General features: G+C 44.5%; 1 protein-coding gene across 9 annotated transcripts in view; it reads left to right on the top strand.

Moving 5' to 3' along the window:
* The window catches only part of Gbf1 (golgi brefeldin A resistant guanine nucleotide exchange factor 1), a 125,858-nt gene that overhangs the window by 95,712 nt on the left and 10,301 nt on the right, over window positions 1–19,845 (top strand). For 5 of the 9 annotated variants that reach the window (XM_040743544.1, XM_040743538.1, XM_040743523.1 and 2 more), the window contains 21 exons: window positions 1,666–1,813; window positions 2,122–2,345; window positions 2,722–2,884; window positions 3,785–3,996; window positions 4,807–4,905; window positions 9,194–9,388; window positions 9,590–9,779; window positions 9,975–10,115; window positions 10,386–10,474; window positions 11,459–11,661; window positions 12,333–12,456; window positions 12,543–12,668; window positions 12,933–13,015; window positions 14,133–14,369; window positions 14,653–14,746; window positions 15,078–15,254; window positions 16,546–16,610; window positions 16,694–16,817; window positions 17,005–17,076; window positions 17,195–17,289; window positions 17,520–17,673. In XM_040743544.1, the coding sequence (XP_040599478.1) occupies window positions 1,666–1,813; window positions 2,122–2,345; window positions 2,722–2,884; window positions 3,785–3,996; window positions 4,807–4,905; window positions 9,194–9,388; window positions 9,590–9,779; window positions 9,975–10,115; window positions 10,386–10,474; window positions 11,459–11,661; window positions 12,333–12,456; window positions 12,543–12,668; window positions 12,933–13,015; window positions 14,133–14,369; window positions 14,653–14,746; window positions 15,078–15,254; window positions 16,546–16,610; window positions 16,694–16,817; window positions 17,005–17,076; window positions 17,195–17,289; window positions 17,520–17,673 (3,015 nt within the window). The remainder of the gene's footprint in view (window positions 1–1,665; window positions 1,814–2,121; window positions 2,346–2,721; window positions 2,885–3,784; window positions 3,997–4,806; window positions 4,906–9,193; window positions 9,389–9,589; window positions 9,780–9,974; window positions 10,116–10,385; window positions 10,475–11,458; window positions 11,662–12,332; window positions 12,457–12,542; window positions 12,669–12,932; window positions 13,016–14,132; window positions 14,370–14,652; window positions 14,747–15,077; window positions 15,255–16,545; window positions 16,611–16,693; window positions 16,818–17,004; window positions 17,077–17,194; window positions 17,290–17,519; window positions 17,674–19,845) is intronic. The other 4 variants (XM_040743533.1, XM_040743587.1, XM_040743567.1 and 1 more) reach the window with 1 other exon arrangement.

Here is a 19,845-nt window from a genome sequence, read left to right as displayed (position 1 = left end):
TGAGGACAGGGAACAGCAACAGTGAGGTCTTTGAAAACCACCAGCCTTCAGGCTCCTGTACCAGTCAGGAAGCCAAGGACACTCACTGAAATAACCTGCTTGGAGCTAGCTTTGCATAATACAGAGTGGAAGTTAGGAAATACCGATTGTTGTGTGTAAAAGATGTCCATCACTAACTGTCATTCTCGGTAGAAGTGGAACTGATACAGAGGAGCCTCCTGGAAAGGAAGGAGCGTTATCTCATAAACCTTCCGTTGTTTGGACTTTTTGGAGCTCAGTGATGATGACCAGTAAGGCCAGATGATTCTTCTTTCATTGATCCTTTGGATTTGTTCTCTATTTTTGTCTTATTCTTGCCCCAGATCAGTTTTTACCAAGAGTGTGATCCATCTGAACTTCAAGGTTCCTGGGAGGAGCATCCTTCTGTTCTGGCTCCTGTGTAGTCACAGCAGCTGAGTTTTATGCATATGACTGCAGGTGTTTTGGAGGTGGAGGGGCAAGAATATGAATCCAATGAGAAGCTGGTACTGTGTTAGAACTTGGAGATAGGGTTCAGTTCAGGGATCTCTCTCCTTCATTGGGAGGAAATTTGGGGAAGGGAAGGGAAGGGAAGGGAAGGAAGGAAGGAAGGAAGGAAGGAAGGAAGGAAGGAAGGAAGGAAGGAAGAATTGTTTATCAGGTTTCTTAGTATGTGATCAGAGACTATCAAAGCTTTGAGAGTGAGGGACCTTGGAGAAAACATTTTATCTCCAAATATCTGAAGAAATGAACAGATCCTTTAAAATTGCATCTAGTGGCATTGGAGATGTAGTTCATTCAGAAGAGTCTTTGCTCACATTTACAAATCACTGGGTTTGGGCCCCAGCACCACGTAAGTGGAGTGTGGTAGCACACATCTAGCATTTGGGAGATAGAAACAGAACCCAAAGTTCAAGGTCACCCTTGGCTACATAGTGAATGTGAGATCTGCCCAGTAAATAACATAATAAAACAAACAAATGGTGTCTAGGAAGAACAACTAAAAGAAGGACAGGAGACTTGATTGCTATATCACAACTGGGAGCAGTAGCATGGCATGGTCCTCCATTCTTAACACCACAGATAAATGGGAGTATCACTCCCATCCCTAAAAAATTAACTTTTGACCATCCATTTTAATGCAAAAATTCCAGAATAAGAGTTGTCCTTATGGTGTAGGTCCCAGTCCATGCTCTAGTGAGAATACTTTGAATCTGGATGGGAAGGGATGGGTGCTCATAGTTGGACAAGAACTAGAACTAGGCGCTGCTCTGCAGAGTGACTATGGAATAAAGTCGGTCCACAGGCCTGTAGGCAAAGCTTGCCCTTACCTGTTCAGCAAGAGGCCCGTGCATCATATACAGCACCTGAGACCCAGGCAGCAGTGACGTGTGTGACAGCTGACTATGTTCATAACTAGTCCAAAAGCAGAATGTTACCTTCCATGTGGAGGCCACTGTGCCTCTAAAAAGCTGCAAATGTAGAGGCACAGGTGTGTAGTCTGCTGGTCTAGATCTCCTAACAGTGATATGTGATATAAGCTGTTTTCTAGAGACCAGAAGGACTAAGTGCTGAGATATTCTAGGAATAACATCTTTGTTTAAATTACTCTTTTAGTCTGGATACTAACGATGTATGATTTTCCAGCTGAAAATGAGAGCAGGAGGCATGAGTGACTCATCCAAGTGGAAGAAGCAAAAAAGATCCCCTCGGCCTCCACGTCATACAACCAAAGTCATACCAGGTTCAGAGTTGCCCACCCCAAATGGAGCCACCTTATCCTCTAACCTTACTAGTGAGTGTGCTGGGTTGCTTCCGATGAAAACAGATAGAAAAGATCCTTTCTGTCTCAGGGAGGGGATTTGAAGTGGAAAGCCAGTCAACTGAGAAGCTTTTGTCTTTCTGCAGAGAACAGAAAGGGCCTCTCCAAACCATTTAACAACCCTGCATGACTTCAGGCCATTCCCTTTGCAGAGAGATTCTCACTATTCCATAGACATTTATAGAGGAGCATTCAGTCTGAGAAGCAGACCCCGGTACTGTAGAGGATGCTTTACTCACAGAACCTTTCTTCACCTTCAAGTTCCACTTTTTCCTTGTCAGGTGGCATGCCTTTCATTGATGTGCCCACATCCATCTCCTCTGCAAGTTCAGAAGCTGCCTCAGCAGTGGTCAGCCCCTGTACAGACAGTGGCCTGGAATTATCCTCCCAGACCACCTCCAAGGAGGACCTCACTGACCTAGAGCAAGCTGTCTCCCCAAGGGAAAGCACAGCCACAGAGTCTGGGAGCAATGAGACAGGAGTTTCCGATCAGCTTGACCCTCAGGTATGACGACTGACCCCTAAGGCCCTCATCAGTTTCTTACTGTAGGAGCTGGCTTGTTCTTTGGGGTTTTGTACCCAAGCCTTGTCTTAAAAGGTTGGACCGAGCATGGTAATGCATGTCTTTAATCCCAGCACTGGGACGGAGTAGGCTTTTACAGGAAGGTAATCACCTAAATCCTGAGCATATGAGAACTTTTCCACCTGTGGAGTACTGTCACCCTACCATGGATGGCTTTGGGCCATCTTCCATTGATTCATAACTCAATGAGCTATGGTCCATTGAAGACAGCTTGGCAGACATATACTTCGGAGAAATAAATTCTAAGTTGTAATCTTGCCTCATCTCTGTTCCTATATCCGACTGCTGCTGGTCATAGCAGGAGGGGACCCATGTGGAAAAGGCCCAGTCAGCATCGGTGGAATCTATCCCTGAAGTGTTGGAAGAGTGCTCATCTCCTACTGACCACTCTGCCTCTGTCCACGACATGGATTATGTCAACCCCCGGGGTGTGCGCTTTACCCAGTCCTCCCAGAAGGAAGGTAGGTCCTCTCTGGACGGCTCTGCCCATTCAACTTTCTGAGCCTAGACCAGCTTAGATGAAGGTGACTACCACCTCTGAGTCCCATTTTCTAGAAGGAAATGGAATCAATCTATAAAACTATTGGTGTGTTTGGAACCTTTCCCTAAGTCATTTAGAGAAGGACTTTAGGAGATGAAAGAGAGAAGGAACAACATAAAGCTTGGGACTTTTGACAAAAATTCTGATGCTGATTTCATCCAATAAGAGATGTGTAGTGGATCCTTCTCTTTGAAGGAAATTAATTTCTGAAATTGCCACAGATAGGGGCTAGAAGATGTCTCAGTGGGGTAAGATTACTTTTCTGCAAGCATGAGAACTTGAGTTCAAATCCCTGGCATCCATGTAAAGAGCTAGGCATGGCTGCATATGCCTGTAACCCCAGCATTGGATATGCAGACATGTGGGTCCCAAGAGTTTGCTGAAGAGGGTGGAACGATGGCTCAGTGGTTAAGAGCACTGACTGTTCTTCCAGAGGACCTGGGTTCAATTCCTGGCACCCACATGGCAGCTGTCTGTAACAAGTCTGATACCCTCAGACATACATGCCTGAAAAAGACCAATGAAGATAAAATAAAAATAAAAATAAATAAAAGTTTTTTTTAAAAAAAGAGTTTGCTGAAACAGTGAATTTCCAGTTCAACAAGAGACCTTGTTTAAGGCAATGAAACAGAGCAATAAATTCCATATTCAGTCACATACTCTGCACACCACACATACATGTACCACACACACATACATAACACCCATTCACCCTCCCATGCACCCCACACACATATACACAGAGTTGTTCTCATGAATAACACAGATCCAAGTATTATCGAACAACTGGGTTATATCTTAGTGTTCCTATTCTCCCCAGGCACAGCTTTGGTTCCTTATGGTCTTCCTTGCATCCGTGAGCTCTTCCGCTTCCTTATCTCCCTCACAAACCCACATGACCGCCACAACTCAGAGGGTATGATCCACATGGGATTGCATTTGCTGACAGTGGCTCTTGAGTCAGCCCCTGTGGCCCAATGCCAGACCCTTTTGGGTCTCATCAAGGACGAGATGTGTCGCCACTTATTCCAGGTAAGACTTGATTCTCAGAGTTGGAGAGATGGCTCAAGGGTTAAGAACACTGGCTGTTCTTTCAGAGGACCTGGGTTTGATTCCCAGCACCCACATGGTGATTCAGAGTTGTCTGTAACTCCAGGTCCAGGGAATCCAACACCCTCACACACAGACATACATGCATGCAAAACACCAATGCACATAAAATAAAAATAAATAAATCATTTAAAAAGATGCTGGTGAAAAAAAAAAAGACTAGGTAGCTCAGAAACCTTAGTTACTTTTGAAATTGAGAAGCCAGAGAACCCTATGATTACTAATCCTAAGAAACCACCTCCCTTTCTGTTGGCCAGAAGTCACAATAAAAGAGTTCCAGTAGCTCTCCAAGAAGTATAGGAAGTAACAACTAAATTAAGAGCTCTGTCAGAAACCCAAGTGTGGTGGTAGGTATCTAAAATCCAGCACTTAAGAGGGAGGGGCAGGAGACTAAGGAATTCAAGATCATTCTCAGCTACATAGTAAGTTCAAGACCAGCCTGAGCCACATGAAAGAGACCCTGTCTAAGAAAACAAACAGGCCAGCGTGATGGCTCAGGGTAAAAGCATGTACAATCAAGCCTGACATGATTCCTGGGACCTAGAAGGTAGACAGAGAGGACCATGGGTACACACAAATAAATCAATGTGGAACACCATTTTTAAAGCAAACAATAACAAAAGAGTTTCCTTAGAACTCTGTGGCAGCTTCACTAGTCTGCTCTGCTATATCTTTTTTGGTTCAGTTATACTCAACCTCAGAAACCTCATGGCTTCTCACTCTGATCTCCAGCTACTCAGTGCAGAGCGACTGAACCTGTATGCTGCTTCCCTACGGGTATGCTTCTTACTCTTTGAGAGCATGCGGGAGCACCTCAAGTTCCAATTAGAGGTAAGTTTTACTTACTTGAAAGTAAAGCAAAAACAGGGAACTGTATGACATTATCAGTGGGGCCTGCTTAATCAGTCATGTTGTAGAGATAGATTTAAAGTATTTTTTTATTCTTCCCTCATACAATACATCCAGATTACAACTTCCCCTCCCTCCACCCTTCCCAGTTTTTCCCATATCTCATCTCTCCCTCAGGTCCACCCTCCCTCTGTCTCCCCAAAGAAAACAGTAGGTCTCCCAGAGACATCAGCTGAACACAGCATAACAAGATACAGTAAGGCCAGGCACAGACCTCACAGCAAGACTGGGGGAGGCAACCCAGGAGGAGGAAAAGGGTCCCAAGAGCAGAAGAAAGAGTCAGAGACATCCCCACTCCTAATTGTCAGGAGTTTCCTCAAAACACCAAGCCAACAGCCATAATGAATGTGCAGAGCGCCTAATACAGACCCAAGTTTGCTTCTTCAGTCTCTGTCAGCCTCCCACAATTCCTACTCCCTTTCTTCCTTGGGGTTCTCCAAGCTCCAAGGGGAGGCACTGGATAGAGACCTTCAACCTGGGCTCTCTCTCTGCCTAATGTTTGGCTGTGGGTCTCTGCATCCACATCCATCAGATGCTAGTGGCAGCCTCTATGACAACTGGACTAGACTCTGATCTATGAATATAGCAGAACCCTATGTCATAAATAATAAAAACCCAGGGACAGATATTGGGGTTCAAGCTGAAGATCAGAAAAACAAAGCAGCCCTTACCTCTACCAAGGCTGAAATGGAGATCCTGTCTTCCCTGTGACTGGAAACTGAATCTCCCATGAAACCCTTTGCTTCTTCCTTATAGACCTCTCTAGTGCTGGGATTAAAGGCATGAGCTCTGTTACTCTTTTAGACTGATTTACTCTTGTGTAGCCCAGGGTAGTCTTGGACTCACAGGGATCCATCTGCCTCTGTCTCCTAAATCTTGGGATTAAAGGTGTGCACCACCACTGCCTGGCATCTGTGGCTAGCTAGTGTGGCTAGCTTTGCATTCTGATCCCCAGGCAAGCTTTATTAAATCATAAACAGTATGTCACCACAGAACCTCATTAGGAATCATTTCATTGATTTTTTTTTTCCAGTCCTGTTTAGTTCTGTCCGGGCTATCCAGCTTCCAGTTCCTGATCATCCAGGCAGTGTCCAGCATGGACTCTTTCTCATGGCTTGGACCTCAAATTAAACCAGTCATTGGTTGGCCCCTCCCACAAGTTCTGCTCCACCATTGCCCCAGCACATTTTGTAAGCAGGACAGATTGTAGGTCAAAGGTTTTGTGGCTGGATTGGTGTCCCATTCCCAGCACTGGAAGCCTTGCCTGGTCAGAAGATGGCCGGTTCAGCTTCCATAGCCTCCTTTTCTAGGAATCCTCACTAGGGTCACCCTCGTAGATTCCAGGGAGTTTCTACTACACTAAGTTTCCACTTGCTCCCCAAATGGCCCTCCAATTCTAGACAACTCCCCTTATACTCGCTCCCTCCACCCCCACCACCCGATCCCTCCTGTTCTCATTGCTACCCACCCCCAGTCCATCCACAAAATCTAGTTTTTGTTATGCAAGTCTTTCATTTGCTTGGCTAGAGTTAACCCAAGATATTTTACATTATATGTGGCTATTGTAAATGGTGATGTTTCTCTGATTTCTTTCTCAGTCCATTTGTCATTTGCATATAGGAGGGCTACTGATTTTTTTTTCAGTTAATCATATATCCAACCACTTCGATGAAGGTATTTATCAGCTATAGGAGTTCTCTGGTAGAATTTTGGGGTCACTTATGTATGCTCTTATATTATCTGCAAATAATAATCTGACTTTTTCCTTTCCAATTTATATCCCCTTGATCTCCTTCAGTTGTCTTATTACTCTAGCTAGAACTTCAAGTACTATATTTAATAGATATAGAGAGAGGGAACAGCCTTGTCTTGTTTCTGATTTTAGTGGAATTGATTTGTTTCTCTCCATTTAATTTGATATTGGCTTTAGGTTTGCTGTAAATTGCCTTTGTTGTTTAGGTATGTCCCTGGTATCCCTGAAGGGGTATTGGATTTTATTAAAGTCTTTTCCAACATCTGATGAGATGATCATGTGCTTTTTTGTCTTTCAATTTGTTTATATGATGAATTACATTGATTTTCATATGCTGAACCATCCCTGCATCACTGGGATGAAGCCTACTTAGTCATGGTGGATGATCTTTTTAATGCGTTCTTGGATTCCATTTGCAAGTATTTTATTGAGTATTTTTAATCAATATTCATGAGGGAAATTGGTCTGTAATTCTCTTTGTTGAATCTTTTGTGTGGTTTGAGTATCAGGGTGACTGCCTCGTAAAATAAATTTGGCAATGTTCCTTCTATTTCTATTTTGTGAAACAATTTGAGGAGTATTGGTAATAGCTCTTCTTTGAAAGTCTGGTAGAATTCTTCACTGAAACTGTCTGGCCCTGGGAAGACTTTTTTTGGTGGGGAGACTTTTAATGACTGCTTCTATTTCCTTGGGGATTAGAGGTCTGTTGAAATTGTTATCTGATCTTGATTTAACTTTGGTTAAGTGGTATGTATCTATTGTGAAAGTTATCCATTTCTTTTAGATTTCCCAGGCTTGTGGAGTACAGGTTTTTAAAGCATGACCTAATTATTCTTTGGATTTCTTCAGTGTCTGTTGTTATGTGCCCATTTTCATGACTGATTTTGTCAATATTCTCTCTTTGTCTTTTAGTTAGTTTGAATACGGTTTTGTCTATCTTGTTGACTTTTCTCAAGGAACCAACTCTTTGTTTCATTTATTCTTTGTATTGTTTTCTGTTTCTATTTCATTGATTTCAGTCCTTGGTTTGATTTTTTTTCCTGGCATCTCTTCCTCTTTCTGTGTACTTACTTCTTTTTGTTCTAGAACCTTTCAGGTGTGTTGTTAAGTTGCTAGTATGAGATCACTCCAATTTTTTTTTAATGTAGGCACTTAGTGCTATTAACTTTCCTCTTAACATTGCTTTCATCATGTCCCATAAGTTTGGGTATGTTGTATGTTCATTTTCTTTGAATTATAGAAAGTCTTTCATTTCTTTTTTATTTCTGTCTTGACCTAGTATTCATTCAGTAGAGAGTTGCTCAGTTTCCATGAGTTTGTAGGCTTTCTGTTGTTTCTGTTGAAATCCAGCCTTAATCCATGGCTGTAGGGGGTTATTCCAATTTTCTTGCATCTGTTGTGACTTGCTTTGTGACTGAGTATATGGTCAATTGTAGACAAAGTTCATTGAGGTGCTGAGAAGATGGTATATCCTTTAATGTTTGGGTAAAATGGTTTATAGATATCTGTTAGGTTCATTTGATTTATAATGTCTGTTAGCTCCAGTATTTGTTTAGTTTTTGGCTGCATGACCTTCCATTGGTGACAATGAGGAATTGAAGTCTCTCACTATCTATATGTGAGGGTCAATGTGTGATTTAAGCTTTAGTAATGTTTCCTTTATATTCGTGGGCTGGGACATGATGACAAGAAGGTAGAGGGGACTGGGGATAGAGTAGGGGGTACCAAGAAAGTGGGAAAGGTTCACTGACAGGGGTCTACCTGGATTTCTGCCCCTGGCATGGCCCCTGGCAGAGCAGGGTCTCTGTCCAAGTTCATGGCTGGGATATGTCTATGGGAGGTTGGGGAGAGTGTGTCAGGGACACCAAGACGGTAGAGGAAGTCCGAAGACAGGAGGCCTGTCTCTAGAGATAGATTTTTATGAACTTACTATAGAGAATATTTTGGCCTCCATACTTTGTGGTAGAACTGAGAGGATCCCAGAAAATACTGGTTGACGATAATGTAGGAAAACTCTCAGCTGGATATGGTGGCTCTTGCCGGTAATCCAAGCACTTAGGAGGATTGCTGTGCGTTGAAGACCAGTTTGGGCTACAGAGAAAAACTGTCCTTAAAAAAAAAAGTGCAAGAATCCAAATATGAGGACTGACAGGTAACAGATTTTCTACCTGGGAGTTCTTTTAAGTCAAACCAGCATTGCTGCTAAATTGCCAAAATAAGACTAGGGTAAGCTCATAAAGATAGCACATAAAAAAGGACAAAAGACAACTTCTTTGGGACAGGGAATAGGAGGAATAAGAGCCTTATCCCCATCATGGAGACAAAGAAGGGATAGAGGACCTTTTGGTGTCTCTGAATGCGTGAGTGGGCTTCTACCTCCTGTTTAATGTTGTTCCTGTCCAATTTTCTCTTCCTATCTTTGCCCCACCCAAATGGTTGGCACTGGGTTGTTGACAGATGTACATCAAAAAACTCATGGAGATCATCACTGTTGAAAACCCCAAGATGCCTTATGAGATGAAGGAGATGGCGCTGGAGGCCATTGTGCAGCTCTGGCGCATCCCCAGCTTCGTCACTGAGCTCTACATCAACTACGATTGTGACTACTACTGCGCCAACCTCTTTGAAGACCTCACTAAGCTGCTGTCCAAGGTGCTGAGCACTATTATTGGCCTCTAGAAACTACTGAGGAAATTTCCCTGATGGTACAGAGAGGGGCACTTCAGAGATAGGGAATAGGAAGAAGGGAATTTTGTAAGGGCAATGGAGAAGTCATAGTTTTTGGATTTTTGGAAAAATAATCAGGTAAAGAATATTCTAACCTCAAGTTTGATGGATCTGTTTATTTTCCAGAATGCCTTTCCTGTGTCTGGTCAGCTTTATACAACACACCTACTGTCCCTTGATGCCCTCTTGACGGTTATTGACAGCACTGAGGCTCACTGTCAGGCCAAAGTCCTCAATACACTCACCCAGCAGGAGAAGAAGGAGACATCCAGACCTGGCTACGAGGCAGTAGATGGCACCCAAGAAGTGAACAACAGTTAGAAGCATCTCTTATTGTCCCCCCTTTTTTTCCCTTTCCTTTCTCCCCTCTCCTCCCTTGCCCTCCTTACTTTGTCTTGAGTTTGCCCTGTCAGGGATGGTGCCCAATATAAGAATACACAGCTCATTTTCCTCTTCTTCAATACTGCTTGACTTTCTACCCATAAGTCTTCATATCTTTTCCTGTTACCAGCTGAAAGAGCCGCCAGTGATGGGAAAACCACAGGCGTGGCCTCAGATACCCTAGGCCTTCATCTTCCAAGTGGAGGATGGTTGTCATCAGAGCATGGGAAGCCAGGATGCAACGATGTGGAGGAAGCTGGTGCCTCTGGGGGTGGGTGCTCTCGTCCATGGCTCTACGCGCATCAACTAGAGACTTAGAGACAGGAGTGGGAGGTATGGGGAAACCGAGTACCCTAAGGTCACACCTGAAAGAGCCCTAGCAGTTGACCTTGCTTTAAACCCTAGAGAAAGGAAAAAAGCGGAGCCCCAGAAGGTAGGAGACTGGGGAGAATAAAATTTCTGAGACTGCTGTTTTTCCTGGGGAGAGTATTAGTAAGTTTGCAAAAGAACTTATGGATTTGCCTTCTCCTTCCATTCCTAGCTGACAAAAAGTTTACCAGGAAGCCACCTCGATTTTCCTGTCTTCTGCCAGATCCAAGGGAACTAATTGAAATTAAGAACAAAAAGAAGGTACATACATACATTTGCATCACATTGTGTTCAGCTTGTGCGCACCCTTGTATGGGGTCCTCTAGAGAATTGGTTTCTGTCTCGGAGGACAAGGATGGCAATGAGCTTAGCCACTCACTAAATGCCTTCCAAGACTAGTCCCTAGTTTTTCTGGGACTGCAGCAACTTTTCCTGCTCCTTTCCTTACACCTAAGTTGTGCTGTTGTTGGCCCCTGAGCAAAGCTTCTCCAGCCAACAGCCAGATAATCCTAGTGGTGGTGACAAACTCTGGAAACTACTGTCATTTGGGTCAGCAAAGGTTATTGAGCATCTCTAGGTCCAGCATGGTGATTGGTAATAATAGGGAATTGATATTTATTCTGGTACTTTAGTAATATACAAATAATTGTTTGTGTTTTTTTCTTCCTTTGAAAAGGAAATTCTAATCATTTATTGCCCTGATTACTTTTCTTTTCTTTTGTTTATTTTCCCTTTCCCAGCAACAGCAGCAGCTATCAATTGTAAATAGCTTCTTGATTAGGGTTGGATGTTTTTGGTTTTCTTAACATAAAAACTTCTAGCTAATCCTTTCTTTCTCATATTGTCAGATAAATGCATTTGATTGCAGGTCTGTAACTAAACATACAGGGAGCAAAGAGATCACAGTCTGCCTCGTCTTTCAAACCCAGGCAGTCAGAAAAGGAAGGGGACTCTACCCCGACTCTAACATGATGCTGGCTGTCCATAGATGCCAGAGATGGCCACAGCACTGAGGAGAAGCCCTCACTAATCTGCCTCCTCTCCATCTCCCTGACCACCTGGGGCACTCAGAGAGGGGTGGGAAGGAGCTCTCCAGACAAATGCAACCCAGTCTCAGCTGTGGGATCGTTTAGAACCATGTTGAAGAATTCATTAGGCGTACAGCTGTAGGCTCTAATAGAATCTGGCCTCCTGTCTGACTTGAGGGCACAGCAACTTCTGATGCCTCTACTCTTTGTCTTCTAGCTGCTGATCACTGGCACAGAGCAGTTCAATCAGAAACCAAAGAAGGGCATCCAGTTTCTACAGGAAAAAGGTCTCCTCACCATCCCAATGGATAACGCAGAGGTGGCCCAGTGGCTCCGAGAGAACCCTCGGTTAGACAAGAAAATGATTGGGGAGTTTGTCAGTGACCGCAAAAACATGGACCTGTTGGAGAGTTTTGTGAGGTGAGGAAGAAATAAGCCCTGTGGGATTGGGACGTCTCGCTCAGTGATGGTGTGCTCCTTTAGCAGTCCTGCATTTCACACAAAGAAGAGGGAGATATGGGGAAAGTGCAGAGGAAAGAAGAAGAGCCAGGCGGTGGTGGCGCACGCCTTTAATCCCAGCTTTCGGGAGGCAGAGGCAGGCGGATCTCTGTGAGTTCGAGGCTGGGCTGGACCGACAGCCTCCAAAATAATACAGAGAAACCCTGTCTCGTTAAAAAAAAAAAAAAAAAAAAAAAAAAAGGAAGAAAGGAAGGAGCTGTCTGAGGGACAGGGCGTTCTTCTCTCAGAGGAAGTCTGCCAGTACCTGCTGGTGACCAGCTCACATAACACCCTTACCTCTTCCTATGATGCACATCTGTTGAACCTGGAAGGGATACGGGCTCTTGGAGCCCCTCCCCAGTGTTCTAATGGAAAATTGCATAGTGGCATAGAGAGATGAGTGTCTGGACAAGAGTTTTGCTAAGGTATAAGTGCTAGGTTAGGGATTTTGTTAGGAATGGCCAGGCTGTACCACGCCTTTGCTAGAGCCATCAGCCTCTCTGTTCCAGTAAGAGAAGGTTATGAAAACTAACAGCTTGACCTGTGTAGCTCCCATGCCTCCAGCCTCTTCATTCTGTTTCTTCTTTCTGTAGCACCTTCAGCTTTCAGGGCCTAAGGCTTGATGAAGCTCTCCGACTCTACCTGGAAGCCTTCCGTTTGCCTGGAGAAGCACCAGTTATTCACAGGTTGCTAGAGGCCTTCACAGAGCACTGGAGGGTAGGTCTAGCTAGAAGATTGGTCGTAGTGAGGATTTAATTGGCCAGAAAAGGACACTGTCACAGATGGAGTCTTTGCTTTTTCAGAGTTGTAATGGCTCCCCATTTGCCAATAGCGATGCCTGCTTTGCCCTGGCCTATGCTGTCATCATGCTTAACACTGACCAGCATAACCACAACGTCCGAAAACAGAATGTACCCATGACTCTGGAGGTAAGCTTGGACTCCAGCCAAGACAGAGGAGATCAGTACAGCTTCAAAATAGCAAGAAAGATAAAGGGGGTTTCCAGTTTGTATGGGGGACAGAGTTCTGTCAAGGAACTCAGGGAGGGCTGACCAATTCAGAAGAGGGACTTGGAAGGAAAATGGGTTCTTTCACTTAATTGTTTCCGGAAGTCCTATTTATCACAGACTTAAGGAGTTCCTTGGGTGCTATACAGCATTGACACAAGGGAAAACATACTGGCCTATCTCTAGGAGTTTCGAAAAAACCTAAAAGGTGTGAATGGAGGCAAAGACTTCGAGCAAGACATCCTGGAGGACATGTACCATGCCATCAAGTGAGTATACATGGAGAGAGGAGTAGCATCTCTGTTACTGAGAGACATTGCTTCCTTTTCCTATTTTTAGAGTCACATCAGACCCTAGTGACTCACATACCCTCGATTTAGCTTTGAGTCTTACCTGGGCAGCCTCCTCTGTGACAACTCAATTCTTATTTAAAGAAGCTTGAATGATAATGAGGACTCCAATATTCCAAACTTAGGGTCCATACAAATTGTCTCTCTTGTGTGTATGTGTGTTTACAGATGTGCCCGGTACCAGGGATTGAACCCAGGACCTTACATAGGCACTAAAAATTTGTTTCTTTGCAGAACTACATCTCCAGTTCAAATTATTCCTCCTAAGTGAGGTATCATGACCCTTTTTCCTGATCCCAAATTACCTGGTTTTCCTGGAGAGCTCACAAAATGCATTTTCTGGTTTGTAGAGACATTAAGACCAGCACTAGGGGCTGGAGAGATGGCTCAGAGGTTAAGAACACAGACTGCTCTTCCAGTGGGTCCTGAGTTCAATTCCCAGCAACCACAAGGTGGCTCACAGCCATCTGTAATGAGATCTGGCACCCCCTTCTGGCCTGCAAGCATATATGCAGACAGAATGTTGTATGCATAATAAATAAATCTTAGAGAAAAAAAAGAAGTAAAAGACCAGCACTAGAGGGTAAGGCTTGAGTCAGAGACGGGATACTTAGTTGTCTTTCTATTGTTTTGAGACAGAGTCTCATATAGCTCAAGATTGCCTCAAACTTGCTAGGTAGCTGAGTCTGGTCTTTGAACTGATTTTTTGTCTGATCCTACCAAGTGCTAGAATTATAGATATGTGCCACCATATCTATATGGTTAGTTCCTTATAATAAATCAGAAAAGTGGAAGTTTTTGCCCCTCACTCAGAAAGAATGTGAATTCTGAAGACTTAGAGACAGGACAGTGAGATTATGAATGCATTCACTCTCCCTCCCTCGCCCAAGTGGTGGGTAGCAGCAGATCCCTTATCTGCGGTTGTGATCCCCTCATAAAATGGAAGACACGAGTACAGGTGAAACCCTTTCCTTAGTTTGGCGGCAGCATGCTCACAAGAGTGCATATAGTTCTTCCTTCCTTTTCCTTCTGACAGGAATGAGGAAATCGTGATGCCCGAGGAACAGACAGGCCTGGTTCGTGAGAACTATGTGTGGAGTGTGCTGCTTCATCGGGGTGCTACCCCTGAGGGCATATTCCTCCGTGTACCTCCTGGCAGCTATGATCTTGACCTCTTCACTATGACCTGGGGTCCCACTATTGCTGCTCTTTCTTATGTCTTTGATAAAAGCCTTGAGGAGACCATCATCCAGAAAGCCATCTCAGGCTTCAGGTAGCTCAACTTTGGCCTTGATCTTCATATCCTTCCATCTTACTAAGTTAAGACGGGTTGCCCCCATGCCTCTTTGACTCCTGGTATTACTTCCTCAGAATGGGATTTCTCCTGATTTTCTGGAGGGAGGCTGGAGCCTTGGAAATCTCAGTCTTAAACAGACTGGAGTTTAATGTTTCTTTCTGTGACCCATTGAGGAAGAACCAATGGAAAGCAGCTTAGGAACTTGGGAGGGCTGAGTGGCCTTCCAGTGACTGTTTCTGTCATGGGGGTGACATTACAGGAAGTGTGCCATGATCTCCGCCCACTATGGCCTCAGCGATGTGTTTGACAATCTCATCATCTCTTTGTGCAAGTTCACAGCTCTGAGTAGCGAGGTGAGTTGGAGCAGGAACTATGATTAGAGTTCCAGAGGAGAGCAAGCCTCAGCCATGGAGGCTGCACCCATCATATGTACCCTCCTGAACAAGCCTAGGCCATGTCCAGCTTGCAAGTTCTGGAATGAGAATAGTGTCACCTCATGTAATGGGATTGGGGAGGAGATGCCATAGGAAAGATCTTCGTCAGGTTGGCCTTTCCCACTAATATTATAGGGATGTGAAACAAATTTAGCAGAAAGACTGTCAGGGAACCATTGGCAGTGAGACCTGAAAGAACCTCCTTTCCAGACATGAACCAACCCTAAGCCTCATTACATCGCCTTTTCAGTCTATTGAGAACCTTCCCACTGTATTTGGAAGCAACCCTAAAGCTCACATTGCAGCCAAGACAGTGTTCCATTTGGCCCATCGTCATGGTGACATCCTTCGGGAGGGCTGGAAGAATATCATGGAGGCTATGCTGCAACTCTTCCGTGCTCAACTTTTACCCAAGGCTATGGTGGAGGTACTTATTTATGTATTTGCTTTTTCTTTATTTATTCTGTGTGTCTTTTATATTATCTTGATCCCTTTGTATCTACCCTCCACCCCTGCACACACACCCCAAAATAAAACAAAATTTTTTAAGAGAAAAAAGGGGAAAAACTTTTTTTTGATTTTTCGAGACAGGGTTTCTCTGTATTGTTTTCGAGGCTGTCCTGGAACTCGCTCTGTAGACCAGCCTGGCCTCAAACTCACAGAGATCCGCCTGCCTCTGCCTCCCAAGTGCTGGGATTAAAGGCGTGGGCCACCAACGCCCGGCCTGGGAAAAAAAATTTTAAAGGAAAAAAATTTTAAATCTAGTTATGGAAGTTGCAGTGTAACACAGTGAGTCACACCATAAGCCCTTTTGTCCATACATCTTTCCTTACACATGTTCATTGCAAAGAGTCATTGGTTTGGTTTGAGGCCTCTGGTTTCTACTACACCGTCGATGCTGGGCCCTCACTGGGACTCTTCCTGGGTATCCTGTTGCTGCCGTGTGTGGTGGAGATGCTGCAGCTTCGAGTCTGTGGTCCAGCTTCCTTCATGTGGCCCAGCAGATTCCATCAGGGTGGATGTTGGGGAGGGCCAAGTCATAGCCCTGGTTCTGGGCCTGGACAGATGAGAAATGGAGACAGCTCCGTAGGGGTAATTCTTGATAGAATGTTCAGCATTAACTAGGCATCACCTAGCCTTCTGTGCTCTGAATAGAATAGCACTAGACCTGATGCTTGCCAAAACTCACTAGGAATGAAGAGAAGCTGTAAAGGAAGGCTGGTAGAAGTCATTTTCAGTCACCTCTTAGAAGGAACACAATAGTACATGGACTGTCCACAGGAAGAAATCCAAAGAACTTTGCTTGGGCCAGGGAGCACAATGAATGTGAATGATGTACAGAAAGAATTTTTTTTGAGACAAGGTTTCACTAGGTTGACTAGGTTAATCTTGAACTTCTGTGTAGCTTCTGCCTCAGCCTCCTCAGGACTGAGGTTACAGGCCTGTCCCACTATACCCAAATCATTTTTTAAATTATTTTTTAGATTTATTGTATAGGCATTTTGCCTGAATATATTATATGCACCATGTGCATACCTAATGCCAATGAAGGCCAGAGGAGGGCATCAGATTCCCTGGAACTGGAGTTACATGATTATAATCCACCATGTGGGTGCTGGGAATTTGCCCATGTCCTCTGTAATAGCACCCAGTGCTCTTAACCTCTGAGCCATCTCTCCAGAACCCTAGAAATAAATTACTCGTGATCCATTTTTCAGGTAGAAGATTTTGTGGATCCCAATGGCAAGATCTCTCTACAACGGGAGGAGATGCCATCAAACCGGTAAGGACAGACCCATCGGTTGTGGTCCTTGGGAAAGGAGGGGGGTCAGAATGTTGGCACTCACCAGTATCCTTTTCCTACAGAGGAGAGTCATCAGTACTTAGCTTTGTGAGCTGGCTGACATTGAGTGGTCCTGAGCAGTCTAGTGTACGGGGCCCCTCCACAGAGAACCAGGAGGCCAAGAGAGTGGCCTTGGACTGTATCAAGGTAATGGCCTATCTGTCCCTCATGAGAAGTCTAGACTCATTCCTTCTAGAAAGATGTGATACTGTGAACCAAAAAGTAGGATCATCTAGGGCTTGTAACAACGACAGCTCTGCCTTCTTCCCCTGGCTTTTGGAGATTCTCTTCCTATAGTCTTTGTTATAAATCCCCTTTCTTGTGTCCCCTCTAGCAATGTGACCCAGAAAAAATGATCACAGAAAGCAAGTTCCTCCAGCTGGAATCACTGCAGGAGCTCATGAAGGTAAAGATGAAGAAGTCTGAGAGGCAACAGGGTAGTGGTGTGTGCCTCGACTTCTGTTGGAACAGAGCCAGTGGCTGGCTTGTAGTCCATCCCTACTTTGCCTGCTCCTGCCCTCTAGGCTCTGGTCTCAGTGACAGCAGATGAAGAGACATACGATGAAGAGGATGCTGCTTTCTGTCTGGAGATGCTGCTGAGGATCGTGTTGGAGAACAGGTAGGAGGGGCCATCTCTAGGCGAACCCTGCACTGAGCATGTGCTGAAAGGCTGGAAGCTGTCTTGCTGAGTAGCCCCTGGGTGCAAGAAACACACGAAACTCTGAGCAGAAGGGGCGATCTTAAGCTTGACAGCTTAGGGCACAATGCCAGTGAACTATGAAAGGCCTACGAGTTTATTACCCAGTGATCTGTCCAGTTGAGACTGTCCTTACCCTTTATGATTTTTAGGGACCGTGTGGGCTGTGTATGGCAGACTGTTCGAGATCATCTGTACCACTTGTGTGTTCAGGCACAAGATTTCTGCTTCCTTGTGGAGCGGGCAGTGGTAGGGCTGCTACGCCTAGCTATTCGGCTGCTCCGGAGAGAAGAGATCAGTGGCCAGGTAAGCAAGTGCATGTAGGAGGGTGGGCAAGTATGCAAGGGACTAAGGCCACAGTATCAGCTATGGGAATGGCCTAAGGTAGAAAGTACATTTAGTGTCCTGTAACTCTAACCCAGTGACTAACAGGGCTGGTGCAGTTTAACAGTGGCATTGAGGGTGATCCTGGAATGGTCTTAGACATTAAGTCTGCTTTAGGGTTGGGCTGCTGCTGTTTTCTAGTTTCTGTATCTGGTTTCTTGTTCTGGGGGCAGAGGTATTGAAGTTTCTTATTCTTACATTTAGAACTCTAAGGGTAAGATCCCATGGTTCAAATATAAAAAATTAGTACTGAACAACAATTAGGTTTAACAGTCACAAGCAAAGCCATACTTCCACATGATAATATGAACATATGGAAGTTGAAGTTAAGAAATGTAATTGCAGGGCTGAAGAGGTGACTCAGCCATTAAGAGCATTTGCTGCTCTTGCAAAGAACCTGGATTCAGTTCCCAGCACCCACATGATGGCTCCACACTCTTATTCCAAAGGATCCAATGCCCTCTTCTGACTTCTGCAGATTCAAGGCACACATGTGCATATACATACATGTAGGCAAAACACTTAGAAGAGGAGGAGAAGAAGAATACAGTTTCAGATATATAAAGAGAAGCTTTTTCTTTGAGAGAAGCCTTCCTGCCAGCCTGGTTCTAGTGCCGCATCAGTCCCAAATAAACACACAGGAGGCTATATTAATTATGAAGCTGTTGGCCTTGCTTGTTTCTTACTGGCTAGCTCTGACTTAAGTAATTACCCCATAATTGTTAATCTAAGTATTTCTCTTACCAGAGAATAGTTCCGGGCTTCCTACCCCATGGCGTTACATCTTGACTCTCTGTGTTTCTCCTTCCCAGAGTTCTCCTGAACTCCTAGTCCCACCTATCTAGATTCCTATTGGCCAGCAGTGCTTTATTGAAAAATGCACAGGACTTCCTCCCAACACAGATAGACATGGTGGTTACCTGCCCTTAATCCCAGTGGGCAGAAACAGCCACAGCCAGATGTCTGTGAATTTGAAGGCAGCTAGAGTCACAAAGATCCTGTCTTTTAAAACAGCAATTCCAGCCTGTCATGGTGGTATATGACTTTAATCCTAGCACTTGGGAGGCAGAGGCAGGCAGATCTTTTTGAGTTTGAAGCCAATATAGTAAGAGACTCTGCCTCAGATATATGGCATGGTCACTCACCTGTATGATACCAGCATCCAGGAGATAGAGACAGACAGATCACCAAGAAATCATGGCCAACCTGGACTACATCATGAGTTTCAGAGTGGGACCCTATCTCAAAATAGGGGGCAGGGCTTTGGCAGCACAGATTTTTGTTGTTTGTTTATTTACAAGATAGGATTTCACTATCTAGCTCTAGCTGTCTTGGAACTCAGTATGTAGACCAAGCTAGACTTGAACGCAAACTCACAGGAATCACAGCAGGACAGGATTTTAATCCTTGCACTTGGGAAGTGAAGGCAGAGGCAAATAGGAGTTCCTCAGTGGTTAAGAGCACTGGCTGCTCTTCCAGAGGATCCAGGTTTAATTCCCAGCACCTACATGGGAGTTCACAGCTGTCTGTAACTCCTGTTCCAGGGGAATCTGATGCCCACATACAGACATGCCTGCAGGCAAAACACCTGTGTACATAACAAATAAGTGAATTATTTTTAAAAATTGAAGAAAAAAAAAGATCCTGTCTCAAAAGAACAAACATAAAAGCAATACCACTTACAAGTGAATTACAACATTTATATGCTAAAAACTAGAAAATGCAGCTGGGTGCCTTTAATCTCAGCACTCAGGAAGCAGAGGCAGGCAGATCTCTGTAAATTCAAGGCCAGCCTGTCTACATAGCAAGTTCCGGGCCAACTAGAGCTATGTAGTGAGGCCCTGTCTTAAAAAAAAATTACAAAAATGCTAAGCAGAGACCCCTGAATACATCAAGAGGCCATACCATGGGTTAGAGAACTCAACAGCTAAGATGCCAGCCCTTCCTACACCAATGTGTACATATGATATGTAAAGCAGCTGGCTGGCTGTATTACATTGGGGGATTTTTTGTTTTTCGAGACAGGGTTTCTCTGTATTGCTTTAGAGGCTGTCCTTGAACTCACAGAGATACACCTGCCTCTGCCTCCCGAGT

Source organism: Mesocricetus auratus, unplaced genomic scaffold (assembly GCF_017639785.1).
Source record: "Mesocricetus auratus isolate SY011 unplaced genomic scaffold, BCM_Maur_2.0 Super-Scaffold_4256, whole genome shotgun sequence".
Classification (NCBI taxonomy): Eukaryota; Metazoa; Chordata; class Mammalia; order Rodentia; family Cricetidae; genus Mesocricetus; species Mesocricetus auratus.
This window is presented reverse-complemented; position numbering and strand designations above follow the sequence as displayed.